This window comes from Geotrypetes seraphini, chromosome 7, assembly GCF_902459505.1.
Source record: "Geotrypetes seraphini chromosome 7, aGeoSer1.1, whole genome shotgun sequence".
NCBI lineage: Eukaryota > Metazoa > Chordata > Amphibia > Gymnophiona > Dermophiidae > Geotrypetes > Geotrypetes seraphini.
Window position 1 is genome coordinate 2,128,037 of NC_047090.1, and position 14,477 is coordinate 2,142,513.

Below are 14,477 nucleotides of genomic sequence, written 5' to 3' on the forward strand. Positions count from 1 at the left end.
TTTTTTGTCCCTATATCTTGGCCTTTTGGAATTTGATCTGGGATCAAATAAATTCTTTATTAGAAAATCCTGTAGCATTAACTTATGATACTGTGATATTTGGCATATCTATGAGGAAAAAGAGTCAGATATCAGCAAGCAATAACAAACTTTTATTGATTATGACAGGAGTTGCCATTCAACATATTACTAACAATTGGAAAGATCATAGCAGACTTAACTTTAATTTCTGGTGGAATTCACTATGTCATTTATATAAAATGGAACGTTCAAAAGCGGTACAAAATGGAAATTATAAAAGTTTTATTAAAATATGGGAGCCATGAACATTGTTTTGTAATGAATAAACACCATTTTTCTTTTGAAGATAAATTATTAAGGAGGGGTGGGGGGAGGGATTGTACACTTGAAGAGAGGGTAAAATGAATTAAGAAGAATAGTGTTGGGAGGTTATGTGTTTATATATATATATACAATTGTTATTATCTTGATGGATTTATCAAGTGTTGTTTTTGAGCCTATGTATGATTTTTCTTGTACACTTGTTGAATGATTAAAAATGAATAAAGAATTAAAAAAAAAAAAAAAATGAATTGGTGTTTTTTTAAATTTCAAAGTGAGCAATCCACATTAATGAAAAAACAAAACAAAATGGTGTGACAACATATATCCTCCAATTTTGTTCATTAATTTAATATTTAATCTTGATAGACGACTCTATGAGAAAATAGTTTATAGAAATCCAAAGGTCTCTCTCTTGTTTTTCTTTTCTGTGGAACAGTATGTATAATCTGATCACATCATCATATTTCAATAGAGTTGTACAATTCTGGTGAACTTTGCTAAGAATAAAGATTGGCCAATCAGACCTTAGACTTAGTGGGGATGGGTGGACCCGCTTCGGCGGGATGGGCCGGGAAGGGGTGGGCCTGCCTCATTTCGACGAGGCAGGCCTGCTGGCTGGACGGGCAAGAACCGTCTGGCCTTAAAAAAGGTTAGTTTGGTGGGGTGGAGGTTTGGGGGTTGTTAGCGCCGGGGGGGGGGGAGGGTGCGTCTTCGGGCAGGAGGGATTGGGCACCCTCCTGCCAGCGATCGGTAGTATCGGGGTGGGAGGGAGATCGGTAATGTCGGGGGGGGGGCGGTTGGTAGTGTCGGGGGGGGGGCATCTTCTGGCAGGAGGGTTTGGGCACCCTCCTGACAGCGATCGGACAGGCCGCGGCCCGCTATACTTATAGCGGCAGAGAAGTATAGCGGCCACGTCTACTTACAATGTAGACCAGCATTTTGCTGGCCTACATTTTAGTGTTTCTCCTCTACTAGGGAGACGCGTAGGGCCGCCTAGGTTCGCCTAAGGCCCTTGGGCGAGCTTAGGCATCTTGCGGGTCTCCCTAGGCTCCCGGAGGCGCCTTCAGGCCTGCCTGGGGTGCATTTTTTTTTTAAAAACGTGCATCCTGATTGGCTGATTAGACAGCTGTAGGACGCCTACAGCTGCCTAAAATTGGGATGCACTTTAGAGAATCAGGCCCTGAGACACTTGGCTTAAATTTTAAGAGAGAGACATAATGTGTGGTGCAGTGGTTAATGCTACAACCTCAGCACCCTGAGGTTGTGGGTTCAAACCCACGCTGCTCCTTGTGACCCTGGGCAAGTCACTTAATCCCCCCATTGCCCCAGGTACGTTAGATAGATTGTGAGCCCGTGGGGCAGAGAAGGAAAACTGCTTGAGTACCTGAATAAAATGCATGCAAACCGTTCTGAGCTCCCCTGGGAGAACGGTATAAAAAAATTAAATAAATAAAATTAAATTTAAAAAAAGTTCTCTACATTGTTTCCTCATTTTGGGCCAAAGCCCAAAGGAGTTGAATGAGCTTCAGTGTATTTGTTGTGCTGGGACTCACTACCGCAGGTTTGTAAAAGGGGCCTTTAGGTCTCGCAAATGGGTGTTCTTTGCGCCAATTACAGAATTTTAATGCAAAGCCACATTACTGTTCCAAAAGGCATAAACAGGTCATTGGTCAGCAGCATGTCTAAGTGCATCATGCAATGTGTGCAACTCATAGTATTCTTCTATACGTTGCAAGTGTTGCTTGGCAACAAGCCCATGACACTCCCATCCCCCCCTAACAATTGCACACTAGGCAATTTTTATATCTATTTATAGAATAGCTCCTGGCATTTGTGTAACTGCCAATTATTGTGCCAGTCACACACATAAGGGCTATTCTTCTAGAAACTAGGCTAATTCATCTATTCAAAATTTTTTTCTGTGGTTTTTTTTTGGTCTGGTTTTCTACTTATCCATTCAGCCAGAATCCATTAGGGTTTAGCTGGCATGTCCACCGCTTTAAACTTTCATCTTGTATCTCGGTTTTCAAATCTAATGCATAGATCACATCCATAATAGCACAATTGTGTTACAGCGTATGTTTGTTTTGCAATAGACACAAATAGGGAAAGAGAAGCCAGTTTCTCCAACAGCATGCAGTTATTTGCAGATTAACACAGTAACATTTGAACATAAGTTGTGCATAAAATGGTTGACGGAATAATTCATTTTGTGGCTTTGTGCTTTTATTCTGACAGCAAGCCCCCCTAAATCAGTTACATTTGATGAACTAATGGCAGCAGCTAGTGACCTTTCAAATATGATTCTTGCTCATGAAATTGTTGTAAATGAAAAGTTTCATTTGGAACAGATCGATCTCCCTGAGAAGAGGTAAGAATAACTCCTTCTAATACTCACCTAGAGTTAGTTTTCAGGTAGATGCAGCAGAATAAATATAAAAATAATTAGTATGCAAAGAGTTTAATGCAGTAAACGACAAATGAGCTTGTTAAAATAGCTGAACATATAGCAAAATTGCAATACTGATTACAATACCAATTTCATTTATGAGGTGTGTGGTGAATTTTAGTAAGGTATGGCCAAATTGTAGCTGGCATCATTTTTTTTCCCCCAGAAAGCAGGTACAGAAACCAGAGCTGGTGTAGCTTGTAACGGTGATTCTGGCCTTAGGTAACCTTTTAGTTCAGTGGAATAGACCAGAAAGATTTTCACATTATGGAGGCAGAATATTAAATTCCTTTTCGTCTTGAAATCCAATCAGTTGGACAACAGGTCTTCCTGCCCCCACCATATCCCTATCTGACCAAAAAATCAGTCTGGACAGGAGTATTCTCTTGTCACTCCATTTTAGATGACAGCACCAGTGAGGGCAGGAGTGTCTGGGGATCACTCCTGCCCAGATTCTAGACACCAGGAATTTTTCCAGTCAAGTAGGCCCAGGGAGGCCTTAGGGAGATGGGCACTCCAGGTGGGGATTTGAACTGTAGGGGGATTCCTGTTGGTGTGCCACTTTGGGGTGACTCTATTTGTGAGGTCAGCAACTTCTAAGGGGCTGTCCTAGGCAAACTCTTAGAGCTAGATTCACTAAGCAAACCGATCAGTTTGCGAGCCCTTTGCGACCCGATTTCCCTCCTGCAGTATTCACTAACCTGTTTTGTGATCCGATTCCGATCCGCGCATGCAAATGAGGGGACTTGCATGCAAAGTTGGCAGAGATATGATTCACTAAACAAATTTGCCGATTCTACTGTGCTGGCCGATCAACCCAAAAAGTGACTGCTGAGAACCAGTCGCTGAAGCCCTTTCCAACTGCCCTCTGCCGCCCTGCTCTCAGCCCTGTCAGCCCCGATCTCCTGCTTCCCCAATCTGCTTGCCTGCCTGCCCTGATGCTGCCAGCCCCAACACTGCCCTGATCGCCTGCCTGCCCCGATCTGTCTGCTTGCCCAACATTGTAAGCTTGTGGTTTTAACCTGCAGGCTTTAAAATGAGTTAAAACTATGGGCTGTAAAAACAAAAGTTAAAAAATGTGCTGTGCTGGGCTGGAGGTCCAGTGCATGCTCAGACCTTCTAAAGACGGTCTGCGCATGCATGGGGATCACTATAGAGCGATCCATGCCGGCAGATGGGGCATTCCTCCAATTCCCCCATCTTCATATTGGAGTTTGCTGAATTTGTTGGACCTGCCCGGATCGGGCCTGATCGGGCAGGTTAGTGAATCATGCCCTTAGACTGCTAAAGGTTGACCTTGTTCTATGCATAGAAGTTGGGAAAGAATGTTTACGGTAATTGTATTAAGTATTTCATGCTAATAGTTTATTTCTTTACTGAAAACTCATAGCTAGCTGTACCAGGGCCCAATATTCAGTAAATGCTGAACTCCTATATTAATGCTCTTAAGCTAGATTCCTAAACTTGTGCATTATTTTGAGCCGAATATTTGTTTTATTTTAGGAGCTTAAAAGTTATAAGTTTAGGCCTGCCATTACATTAACTTGCCAAAATTTGAGCCTAAGGGGTCCTTTTACAAAGGCGTGGTAGCACCTTTTACAAAGGCGTTTAACGCGCGGAATACTGCGCGTTAAACCGCCTGCCGCGCTAGTACCCAACGCCTCCATTGACGGGGCGTTAGGATTTTAGGTTGCCGCGGGGGTTAGCTCATGATTAAATGTCCGATACGCTAACCCCGTAGCGCACCTTGATAAAAGGAGCCCTAAATCTACCCTATTATCAACCACTTTTTATGGTCCTCAATTCAAGAGTTTAGTGAAATTTGAGTGAAAATAGATGCACTCAACCCTAGTAAATTTTCAGAAGCCAATTTATGAGCAAACTGTCAAAGTTCAGAGCATAAATACTTTGAATATCAGGGTCCCTAATCTCTTAACAAAACCATGATTAATTTGATTTGGGCTTTTGTTTGGTTCTTGGAACCAAATTAAATTAATCATGGTTTTTGTTAGAGATTGTGGGCCCTGATTTTCAATAGATTTATGCTACTAACTTTGAGAGTTTGCTCTGAGATAATTCTCCTCATTTATCACATTTTCTGGCCGGTGATGGGACAAAAGCGCGCGAGACAATCGAGCGCCAACAATACCGAGCAGACAATCACTGCAGGACATCTGTGCGCTGGACTTAAAATTAATTTTAAAGTGCTCCGAAGGGGGATGTGGGGGGGGAACCCCCCACACACACTTAAGTTAGTACTGTTGCCGCTGCCATTGGAGGGGTGTGGGGGGATTCTCCCACATTACAGAGGAAATGGACGTTTCTCCCTAAAAAAAGGGAAAAATGCCTCTTCCCTCTATAATGGGGGTTCCCCCCAACACCCCCACCCAACGGCAGCGCAAACAGTACTAACTTAACTGCGGAGGTTCCCTCCCCAAACCTCCCCTGAAGCACTTTAAAATTGTTTAAGTCCGGCGTGCTAATGTCCTGCACACGATTGTCTGCTCGGTATTGTTGGCGCTCGATTGTCTTGCACGATTTCGACTATGAATCTTTCTGGCCTGCTCATCTCTACAGAAGACAGCTGTTTAGCTTCCTTCCCACTTCCCAAACCCACCATTAGAGAGGGATCTAACCGCAGAAGAAAGGAGGTGTTGATGCCCCTCTACAAGTCGTTGGTGAAGCCCCAGGTGTGTACTGTGTTCAGTTTTGGAAGTTGTACCAAGTTAAAGATGTAAAACGATTTGAAGTAGTTCAGAGAAAAATCAAAAAAATGGTATGGGGTTTGTGCCACAAGACATATGAGAAGAGACTTGATGACCTTAAGATGTACAGTACAGTCGACTCCACCTAAGTGTACGTTGGTTAAGTGCACGATTCGGTTATCCGCAGCCTACCACCATAGTCCTATTTTTTTTTTTACATTAAAGTCAATGGACGTAAACTCCGGATAATTGCAATTCTGATAAGCACACAATCCGCTTATGCACACTGATGTTATAGGTCCCACCTCTATTCGTTCACGTTACGTTCACTCCAGTTAAAAGCAATCATGTTCTCATGTGGATGAGCTACGTGTTTCTGAACAGCAGTCTAGGCCTGGACAGGTGTTTGAACTTTCAGAACTGCCCCATGACATTAAGTGGACAAAAATCATTGTCTTTGGATGAACATGTCCACCATGCTGGACAAAAGTCATTGTCTTTGGATGAACGTGTCGATGTCTTAAAGAGACTTCACCAACGGGAGAGTCAGGTCTCTATTGCTAAACATTACAGCTTTCATCCTAGCCAGATTTCTCAGATTTACAAAAAAAGCAAGCCATATTGAAAGACTGGCAAAACAACAGCAATCCTACCAGAAAACGGAAAAAAATTGGGAAGGCTAGAGACGTTAAACAGGCATTGCTGCGATGATTTGCTGAAGCTAGAAGTTGACAACTGCCAATCAGTGGTCCTCTGCTGATGGAGAAAGCAGCACAGCTATCCAAAGAACTGGGCGCAGAAGACTTCAAAGCAACAAACGGATGGCTAGAGAGGTGGAGAGTTCATAATGACATAAAATTTAAGAAGCAGCATGGCGAAAAACAAGACTTGGATGAGTTTGGTGCAGAAAGATGGGTCATGGAAGTGTTGCCATCAGTCATTGGTGGATATGAACCATGCGACATTTTCAACACCGATGAGATGGGCTTGTACTGGTGTGCCATCCATGATGGAACATTGGCTTTCAAACGCAGCAAAACTGTTGGCTTCAAGGTGCCAAAGGACAATTGACATTGCTGCTCATTTGCAATATGGACAGTAGTGAAAAGCTTGAGCCACTGGTGATTGGGAAGAATCAAAATCCTCAGTGCTTCAAAAACATTAAACGCCTGCCTGTTGAATATGAAAGCAACAAAAACACATGGATGACAGCGACACTGTGGATTGAATGGTTGCAGAAGCTTGACAATCTGATGAGATGGCATAGGAGGCACATTGTAATGTTGTGTGATAACTGTGCAGCACACAGCAATGACGTAAGACTAACCAACATCAAACTCGTGTTTCTTCCGCCAAGCACGACCTCTTTGAGCCAACTGATGGATCAAGGGATAATCGCAACTTCAAACGTCATTACAGGTTGCTCGTCTTAAGATATGTGATGGCAGTGATTGATGCAAGCACAGAAACCAGCCCCCGAGCTGCTGAGCTCACGAGAAAAATGACAGTGTTCGACTCTCTTCACATGGTACGGGCGGCATGGAGTCGAGTCTCATTATCAACAATTTCAAATTGCTATCAACGGGCGAGCTTCATTCACGCATCTGATGAGACAACTGAAGCTGACACTTTGTCCATTGAACTCCCAGTTGGACTCTCGCCACAAGAGTTTGAGCTATATGTTGCTGTTGACAATGATGTGCCCACATCATCTGAAAGCACTAATTCCAATATCTGTGCAGTTATAAAGGACACTGCAGACAACCAAGAGTCTGATGAGGATGGAGATATTGCTGCGGTCATCACGACTAATGAAACACCTGCAGAGATTGTTTCCTTCTCGGATGCGCTGAAGTCCCTACACACTGTCACCAACCGGCTCAGGACAATGGGCCCTGAGCGGCTGGGACACGAAAATTGTGCTCTTGTGAGCCGCAATGAGCTACACAAGGGAAAAGGGCGGAAGAGAAATACTGTCACACCAGGTAAGTACAGGTTTTAAACAAAAACTCAGGATTTATTCTTGCACTTGCAATAAACATTAAAGTTTTGTCAGGATGATTTCTGCGTTTGCAAATAGTTTCAAAACAACAGTATAAAAGAAAAAAAAACAACAACCCCAAAACAGCAAACTGCTCCAAAGTGGAAATGTTCCAAAGTTCAAGTCTTTCTCCAAAAACTTAGGCTATTGGTTTCAGCCCATACTTATTTTCATGCAATTAAAAAAAAAACAAACATTCAAAACACAAACAGTCTTTGAATTTGACTATTGCAGCATTAGTCAGAGCTACGGCTGTGACTATTCCAGCAGCTTGAATACTGGTCAGGCAGTGCGCTTCACGTGGTGACAAACTGCCGAAAAGGCCCACTATCCCATCACTAAATTACGTGAGGCGAACCCCCACTACCTGGGCTGGCTACAGTCCTTTTCTCTCCAAAAGAGAAACACACAAAAAAAAAACCCCATTCAAATAAGTCCTTTAAGTCTTCTGGAGCTCTTAGTTTCCTAAAGCTCCTGCAGGGCTTAATCATAAACTTGGAAGTCCTTCATACAGTAAGGTCACAGCTACTCACTCAGATTCCATGAGCGGCTTGCCTTCCATGAAGCAAACTTCCATGGGAAGAATCTCATTCACTGGTGCAGCAGTTGGATCCAGGTCAATTTCCATAGCCAGAGGTTCCTCATTCACACTGAAAGGTGCTTCTTCTCCAGCTTCCACCAGCTCCATACATTCCGGTGGTTGACCGCTATCAGGATCTCCCAGCCCTGGGCACTGCTGCCTGTTCTGTGCATCTCCTCCTTTTAACTGACTCTTCAGGAGCTTTGTTCTCTGAGCAAACAGTTTGCAGCCCCGCCCCCAACCCTCAGGTAAGAAGGATTTCCTGTCAGCAACTCTAGAGATGAGAGGGGGATGTGCGCCCTGCACCTGTGCTCTCTGACTCCCTCTAGAGTTCAAGGAAGAAACAGCATCAGATGTATGAAAAAGAGGTTTACATAAATCCCTATGGGAAGGGTTTATCTTTAAACTAGGCTCTGTTCTGGGGACACGCCTAGCAGGCATAGGCTTCGTACCACATACCCCCCCCCCCTTAACTGACTGCTAGGGGTGGACCTAACGTTTTCTATTTTTGTCACCTTTCTTCCACCCAGAAGGACCTGGATCATGGGTATGGAAATCTCCTCTCTATTGTAACTCATAGGCTCAGGCTATTTCCTCCGGATTCGTTAGAAGAAGGAAACTTTCCTCTAAATAATCTACCCTGGGTCCAAAACTTGAAATAAGCTCCTCCATTTTTTTAAGGTCCTTACTTCCTATCTGTTCTACTTGTGCCTGCACCTTTTTAATTTCATCCTTTACTTGACTGACAGCACAAGCAATATCCTGATCAACCACTGTGGGGTCTTGATGTCTTGATGTTTCTTCACATGTCTGTAACAAAAATCTCATGCACAAATACAGGATGTCCAGGGCGGTACTTGGAGAGACCTCCCAGGAAAGGTACTTGGGAGTTCTGATCGACAAGTCGATGAAGCCGTCCACACAATGTGCAGCGGCAGCAAAAAGGGCAAACAGAATGATAAAGAAGAGGATCATGAACAGATCAGAGAAGGTTATCATGCTGCTGTACCGGGCCATGGTACGCCCTCACCTGGAGTACTGCATCCAGCACTGGTCGCCGTACCTGAAGAAGGACACGGTACTACTCGAAAGGGTCCAGAGAAGAGCGACTAAGATGGTTAAGGGGTTGGAGGAGCTGCCGTACAGCGAAAGATTAGAGAAACTGGGCCTCTTCTCTCTCGAACAGAGGAGATTGAGAGGGGACATGATCGAAATATTCAAGGTACTGAAGGGTACAAGGGGTACAAGGGTACAAGGGGGGTAGACTTAGTAGATAAGGACAGGTTGTTCACCCTCTCCAAGGTAAGGAGAACAAGAGGGCACTCTCTAACGTTGAAAGGGGATAGATTCCTTACAAACGTAAGGAAGTTCTTCTTCACCCAGAGAGTGGTGGAAAACTGGAACGCTCTTCCAGAGGCTGTTATAGGGGAAAACACCCTCCAAGGATTCAAGACAAAGTTAGACAAGTTTCTGTTGAACAAGAACGTGCGCTGGTAGAACTAGTCTCAGTTAGGGTGCTGGTCTTAGACCAGAGGGCCGCCGCGTGAGCGGACTGCTGGGCATGATGGACCACTGGTCTGACTCAGCAGTGGCAATTCTTATGTTCTTATGTTCCATATGTTGCATTTGTTCCCTTATTCCTTGTGTGCTAGTCTTTAGGGCCTGCAAATCCTTTTGGCATTGCTGAAGATTCTCTTCTAGGGTTGTCCTAAGCAACTGATCTTTTTGCAACAGTGTTTCCTGCAATTTATTGCCTAGACTTCCCTCCATCTGCTGAACTGCCTGTTCCCAATGTTGTCTCTGGTCTTCCTGCCCTTGAGTTAATTCCTGCTGCAGTTTAATAAATTGCTGTTCTACAGCTCTCTCAAAGACTGCTAGAGAATCCTGATCCGCCTGAGCCATGATCGGATATAATGAAACCACATCCCCACCTAAGGGAGTATTAGAAGAACCAAAACCCTTCGTTCCTCGGCGAGTAGGACGTAAGTGCTTCCACCTTTCCACTTTAGGGTGCCAGATCCGCTCGCAAATTAGTTGCGCTATGCGGTCACCCTTTCTAACTTGGTAATCCGTCCTCCCATGGTTTATTAATAGAACGGACACATTACCCCGGAAGTCAGGGTCAATAACCCCTGCCCCTATGTCCAGAGAATGCTGTAAAGCTAGTCCTGATCGAGCGGCTACTCTTAGGTAAGATCCCAGTGGTGGGGATACCTGGATATCCGTAGGGACCAACAATCTACTTCTGGCATCCTGAGCCGCATAAATATCAAACAGTTTGCAGCCCCGCCCCCAACCCTCAGGTGAGACGGATTTCCTGTCAGCAACTCTAGAGTAGAGAGTTGCACGGGGACAGAAATCCCACCCGTCCCCACCCGTCCCTGTGAGGAATCCCACCCGTCCCTATGAGGAATCCCTCCATCCCCACCCGTCCCCGTGAGGAATCCCCTCCGTCCCCACCCGTCCCCGTGAGGAATCCCCTCCATCCCCACCCGTCCCTATAAACTTCAGAAATAGTTATTTCATTTAATTATGCTACTGAATTAAAGGCTCTGATAGAAACCCATTTACAAATAAGCAAAGAGACTTTATTAATTTGGAAATATTAATTGGGAAGAATACATACTTTGTAAACGGGTTTCTACCAGAGCCTCTAATGTTTATAAATTTTTATCAACACAATTTTTATCAATACTACTTTATCCTGAAGCAAAAAAAAAAAAGAAATAGAATTTTTTCCTACCTTTGTTGCCTGGTTTCTGCTTTCCTCATGTTTTCATTCAATTCCTTCCATCCACTATCTCTCTTCTCTCTGCGTCTTCCATTTGCTGTGTTACTGTGCCTCTCCCTTTCTCCCCCCTTCCAAATTGGTCTGGCACTCATCTTCTTCCCTCTGCTCCCCCCATAGTCTGGCATCTCTGTTTTCTTCCCTGCCAGCGTCTTCGCCCCACTCTCTCTTCCCCATTTCCTTTCAGCGTCCTTCTCCCCCCATCTTCCCCATGTCCTGTCAGCGTCCTTCTCCTCCCTCTGTCTTCCTCATGTGCTTTCAGTATCCTTCTCCCCCCCTGTCTTTCCCATGTCCTTTCAGCATCCTTCTCCCCCCCCACTGTCTTCCCCATGTCCTTTCAACGTCCTTCTCCACCCACCCCCCGTCTTCCCCATGTCCTTTCAGCGTCCTTCTCCCCCCTCTGTCTTCCCCAGTGCTTTCAGCGTCCTTCTCCCCCCTTAGTTTTACCCATTTCCCTTAAGCGTCTTTTCCTTTCCACTCCACCTTTCCTCCCTTTCTCCCTCCCTGCCCCTTACCTTCGTGGTGCTTCCCCACCCACCCGACAACAGAACAGGCCCGGTCCGACAAACCTCCCTGCCCTGAATCCAGCTGCTGTAAGAAGGTAATTTAGATTCGCAGCTACAGGGCAGGGAGGTTTGTCGGACCGGGCCTGTTGTCAGTCGGTCGGGGGAAAGTGCCACGAAAGTAAGGGGATCTGGCCGGCTCTGCACCCCCCCTAAGGCAGCCCTGGGTGGACCGTCCCCTCCCCCCCCTTGGTACGCCACTGCCTTGAATTTATCCTATCTGCCCTGCCACAGCACACAGCCGACCGGAAGTCTTCCCAATGTCAGTGCTGACATCGGAGGGAGGGTTTTGCTTAAGCCCTCCCTCCGACGTCAGCGCTGACATCAGAGGGAGGGAGGGTTTTGCTTAAGCCCTCCCTCCGACGTCAGCGCTGACATCATGGAAGACTTCTGGTCGGCTGTGTGCTGCGGCAGGACAGGTAGGGAAAAGAAGACTAGCCTCGCAGCTCGAGTACATCGGAACCCCGCAGGAATCCCGTAACCCTAGGGGGCGTCCCACGGGATCCCCGCGACCCTAGGGAGAGTCCCCACGAGATCCCCATGACCCAAAGGGGGAACCTGCGGGATCCCCGCGGGATTCCCGTTGTCCCCGTTCCCATTCAGCTCTCTACTCTAGAGATGAAAGGGGGATGGGCGCCCTGCACCTGTGCTTTCTGACTCCCTCTAGAGTTCAAGGAAGAAACAGCATCAGATGTATCAAAAAGAGGTTTACATAAATCCTTATGGGAATGGTTTACCTTTAAACTAGGCTCTGTTCTGGGGACACGCCTAGCAGGCATAGGCTGCGTACCACAACATGCTGCGTTGTTATCTGGAGATAGATGGATGTCACGACTATGGACAGTTTTACAGCATCAGTAGTCGAATACACAGCCTGAATTGTGAAAACAGTGACTTATTATTTCAGTAGAATGTTGGTTTAAAAAAAGGTTTACAGTGTATTGCATTAGACGGAACAGTGCTGTTTCTATAACTGAACCGTGTTAAATTGTATTTGGAGTGTTTTTTTGCTGAACAAAAGTTTTATTGCATTTGACTACAACATACTGTGATTTTTAATGACTAAAAAGTGGTACTCCAATTAAGCGCACACTCTGTTTAAGTGCATGTCGTGGTCCACAGGCCTTGCACTTAAGCTGAGTTGACTGTATACCCTAGAGCAGTGTTCTTCAACCACCGGTCCGTAGAAATTTTCTGCCGGTCCACAGGGCTGTGTGGCACATCCATTGGGCCCAAGACTGTGTTCTTCAGCCGCCAGTCCACAGTGTGATCAACATGGCGTCTTCGGGCCGGCTCCCTGAATGCTGCAGTGCACAAAGCCATGGGAAAAGGCTCCTACCGCGTGTCCTGTGCCTGAACTGGAAGCCTTCTCTCTGACTTCGTAACGTCAGAGGGAAGGCTTCTAGATGAGGTGCGGGACATGTGCAAGGAGCCGCTGCCCACAGCTTTGTGCACTGCAGCACTCAGGGAGCCGGCCTGAAGACACTGCGTTGATCGCACCATGGACCAGCCAAAGATAACACCGGGGTCAGGCCAGAAGGCAAGGCACAGCATGGAGGGAGAGAGACAACAACGGTAGGGGGAATGCTTTTATTTTTTTTAATTTAGTGATTGATTTACATCTTCTGTCTGTTCAGGAAGAAATGCATTTGTTTTTTTTCCTCTGGGAATGTACTCGTTGCAGAGTCTTGCATCTTAGGGTTTGTTTGTAAATATAAGTACTTTTAGTTTTTGGTCCTGCATTTGCATGGAGTTATGTTTTCTGGTAGGAATGAATGTTAAAAAGCATACAGTGTGCTTTGTGTATTTTAATTTTGTGGTTAACCATTATGTGTTGTTAATACGATTATATTGTGTGTATGTATATATGAAAAATGAATGGAAAAAATGGTGTTACAATTATTACTATTATGGGGGCGTGGTCTGGGGCGGAGATTGGGTGGAGATGGGCACAATTTAGCCCAGTGTTCTTCAACTGCCGGTCCATAGACTGGTGCCAGTCCACAAAATAAGTATTTTATTTCTGCCAGTCCATAGGTGTCAAAAGGTTAAAGAACACTACCCTAGAGGAAAGGAGAGATAGGGATGATATGATACAGACGTTCAAATATTTGACAGGTATTAATCTAGAAACAAACCTTTTTCACAGATGGGAAGGCAGTAGAACTAGAAAACATGAATAGAATCATGGGAGCCAGAGCATACGGGACAGGGTGGTGACAGAGAGAGAAAAATGGAGAGGTGGCAGAGCTGAAATCAATCATGTACAAAGGAGAGAAGGGGCCCAGGATAGATAGTTTATGGAAGGAGCAAAGAAAGAGGGAAGATGCCATATGGAAGAGAGAGAGGGCAGTGAATGGAAGGGGCGAGAGAGAGGGTGAACAGTAGATGGAAGGGGTAGAGAGAGGGAGACAGACTAAATGGAAGTGTGGGGGAGAGGAGGGACAGCCGCAGAATGGAAGTGTGAGGGAGAGGGGGAGCAGACGCTGGAAGGAAGTGGGGAGGAGAAAGAAAAAAGGGCATATGCTGGATTGAGGGAAGAGGATAGAGTTAGATAATAGAAGGGGTGAGGAAAAGAGGTGGCAAGCTATAGGTAGACACAGTGAAAGAGGGAAATTGAGGAATGAATAGTAAAAAAGAATTTAGACAGAGGCAGAAAATAAATTGAGAAGGAAGACCAGGGAAGAACAGGAGGAAGGGAGCGGCGAGAGAGATGCCAGAGCAGGGGGGTAAGGGGAGGAGACAGTACCAGACCTGGGAGGAGGAAAAGAGGAAGGAGACAGATACTAGATCTGAGGGGAAAAAAGGAGGAGAGAGATATGCTAAAATCTGCTGGGAGGGAGAAGGAAGGAGAGAAAGAGGCAGAGAAGGGGGGGGGGTTGTAAGCAGATTAGAAAGACTACAGAGAGAAAGGCCTGGATGAAAGGGGAAAGACAGGAGGCAGATCCAGGATTATGGGAGGCTCAGACAGAGAGGGAGAGAGAAGGAGACCTGGTACAAAGGAGA

The 14,477-nt window shown here is 45.6% G+C and overlaps 1 protein-coding gene across 3 annotated transcripts in view; it reads left to right on the forward strand.

Moving 5' to 3' along the window:
• Nucleotides 1–14,477, forward strand: part of TCP11L2 (t-complex 11 like 2) — a 78,480-nt gene that overhangs the window by 24,522 nt on the left and 39,481 nt on the right. For all 3 annotated transcript variants that reach the window (XM_033952648.1, XM_033952647.1, XM_033952646.1), the window contains exon 3: nt 2,584–2,716. In XM_033952648.1, the coding sequence (XP_033808539.1) occupies nt 2,584–2,716 (133 nt within the window). The remainder of the gene's footprint in view (nt 1–2,583; nt 2,717–14,477) is intronic.